The 1504-nt window shown below is 68.2% G+C and overlaps 1 protein-coding gene across 1 annotated transcript in view; it reads left to right on the top strand.

Moving 5' to 3' along the window:
* The window catches only part of MCF2L (MCF.2 cell line derived transforming sequence-like), an 82817-nt gene that overhangs the window by 74336 nt on the left and 6977 nt on the right, over window positions 1–1504 (top strand). Inside the window, exons 22-23 of the mRNA XM_010831541.1 lie at window positions 546–767; window positions 847–939. Of these exons, the coding sequence (XP_010829843.1) occupies window positions 546–767; window positions 847–939 (315 nt within the window). The remainder of the gene's footprint in view (window positions 1–545; window positions 768–846; window positions 940–1504) is intronic.

The raw sequence follows: 1504 nt of genomic DNA, 5'->3' as shown, positions 1-1504 counted from the left end.
CGGCGCCTGACAGCGGGATGCCGCCCCTCCACCCGCCGCGCGCTCAGGCCGTTCCCTGGTTCCTCTCCGCTTTGTAAATCCCTCCAGCACTCGCCCTCTCTTTGCTTTTCCCTTTAATCACCTTTCTTTTGGGAGCAGTTCTGGGTTCATGGCGAAATGTAAGGGAGCACACAGGCCTCCCCACGCCCCGGGTGCACATCGGCCCCCACAGCGCCCCCTCCCGTCGCAGTCGGCGCCCGTCACAGCCGACGGGTCCCCACTGACCCTTCACCCAGGGTCCACAGCGCACGTCGGGGTCACGCTCTGGGTTTGGACAAGTGGGTGACCAGCGTCCACCATGATAGCGTCCCACAGAGCAGTTCCCTGCCCCAAACATCCCCTGTTCGTCCCCGCGACCCCTGACCTTCCCAGTACCCTTGACTCTCCCCAGCGTTGGCGGTTGGGCCCCACGGGCCACAGCCGGCTCCCAGACAGGCCTTCTGCTTGGCTGCGTCCGAGGCCTCAGGCCCACGCTGGCGTTCATCGGGCCTCCTTCCGCCCCTCAGGGGAACCTGAGTGACCTGGGGAGGCTGCTCATGCAGGGCTCCTTCAGCGTGTGGACCGACCACAAGAGGGGCCACGCCAAGGTGAAGGACCTGGCCCGCTTCAAGCCCATGCAGCGCCACCTGTTCCTGCACGAGAAGGCCGTGCTCTTCTGTAAGCGGCGGGAGGAGAACGGCGAGGGCTACGAGAAGGCGCCCTCCTACAGCTACAAGCAGTCCCTGAACGTGAGCGCCCCGGGCTGGGCACCTGCCTTCCGGGGAGGGCACCCCGCCGGAGGCCCACCCACCTGCTCTGCCCTCACAGATGACGGCCGTCGGCATCACGGAGAACGTGAAAGGAGACGCCAAGAAGTTCGAGATCTGGTACAACGCCCGGGAGGAGGTGTACATCATCCAGGTGGGCCCCGGGGTCTGCCTGGCCCGTGCGGGCGCCCGTGAGCAGTTTTGGCTGAGGGCCGCCGTCTAGGACCTTCTGAGGTTTTATCTCCCAGAGGCCAGCCCACACTCCTGCCCCGTTTGTGTGGGGCTGCCCTGGGCTGTCGGTGACGGAGCCGAGCCCTGACGGGGAGCAGGGACCCTGCAGGGCAGAGGGCCTCTGGAGGCAGGGCAGCAGGTTCCTGAGTGCCGGGACGGCGGGGCGATGCGGGCGGCCCGTGCCGCACGTGCACACTGGCACACGCGTGCGCGGCTCTCGTGCGGGGAGCGTGTCCTCACCTCGCCGTGGGGGTGGGAGATGGTGGAGCTCTCGGGGCGTCCACGCGTCTGACAGAGACCCCGAGAGAGCAGCTCAGCCGGGGAGGCGCCTCGCCACGTTGCCCGCCACAGCTCTGACACGCTTGGTGGTCTGGGCCCTGGCGACCCTGGGGGATGTGGCCCCAGGGCAGCGAGGAGGCCCTGGCGACCTGGTCACAGCTCACAACACACCAGCCGGCTCGGCCAGCCCAGGGCCCGCCGAGGCGCAG

Source organism: Bison bison, unplaced genomic scaffold (assembly GCF_000754665.1).
Source record: "Bison bison bison isolate TAMUID 2011002044 unplaced genomic scaffold, Bison_UMD1.0 scf7180017864527, whole genome shotgun sequence".
In the NCBI taxonomy this organism is placed as follows: Eukaryota; Metazoa; Chordata; class Mammalia; order Artiodactyla; family Bovidae; genus Bison; species Bison bison.
This window is presented reverse-complemented; position numbering and strand designations above follow the sequence as displayed.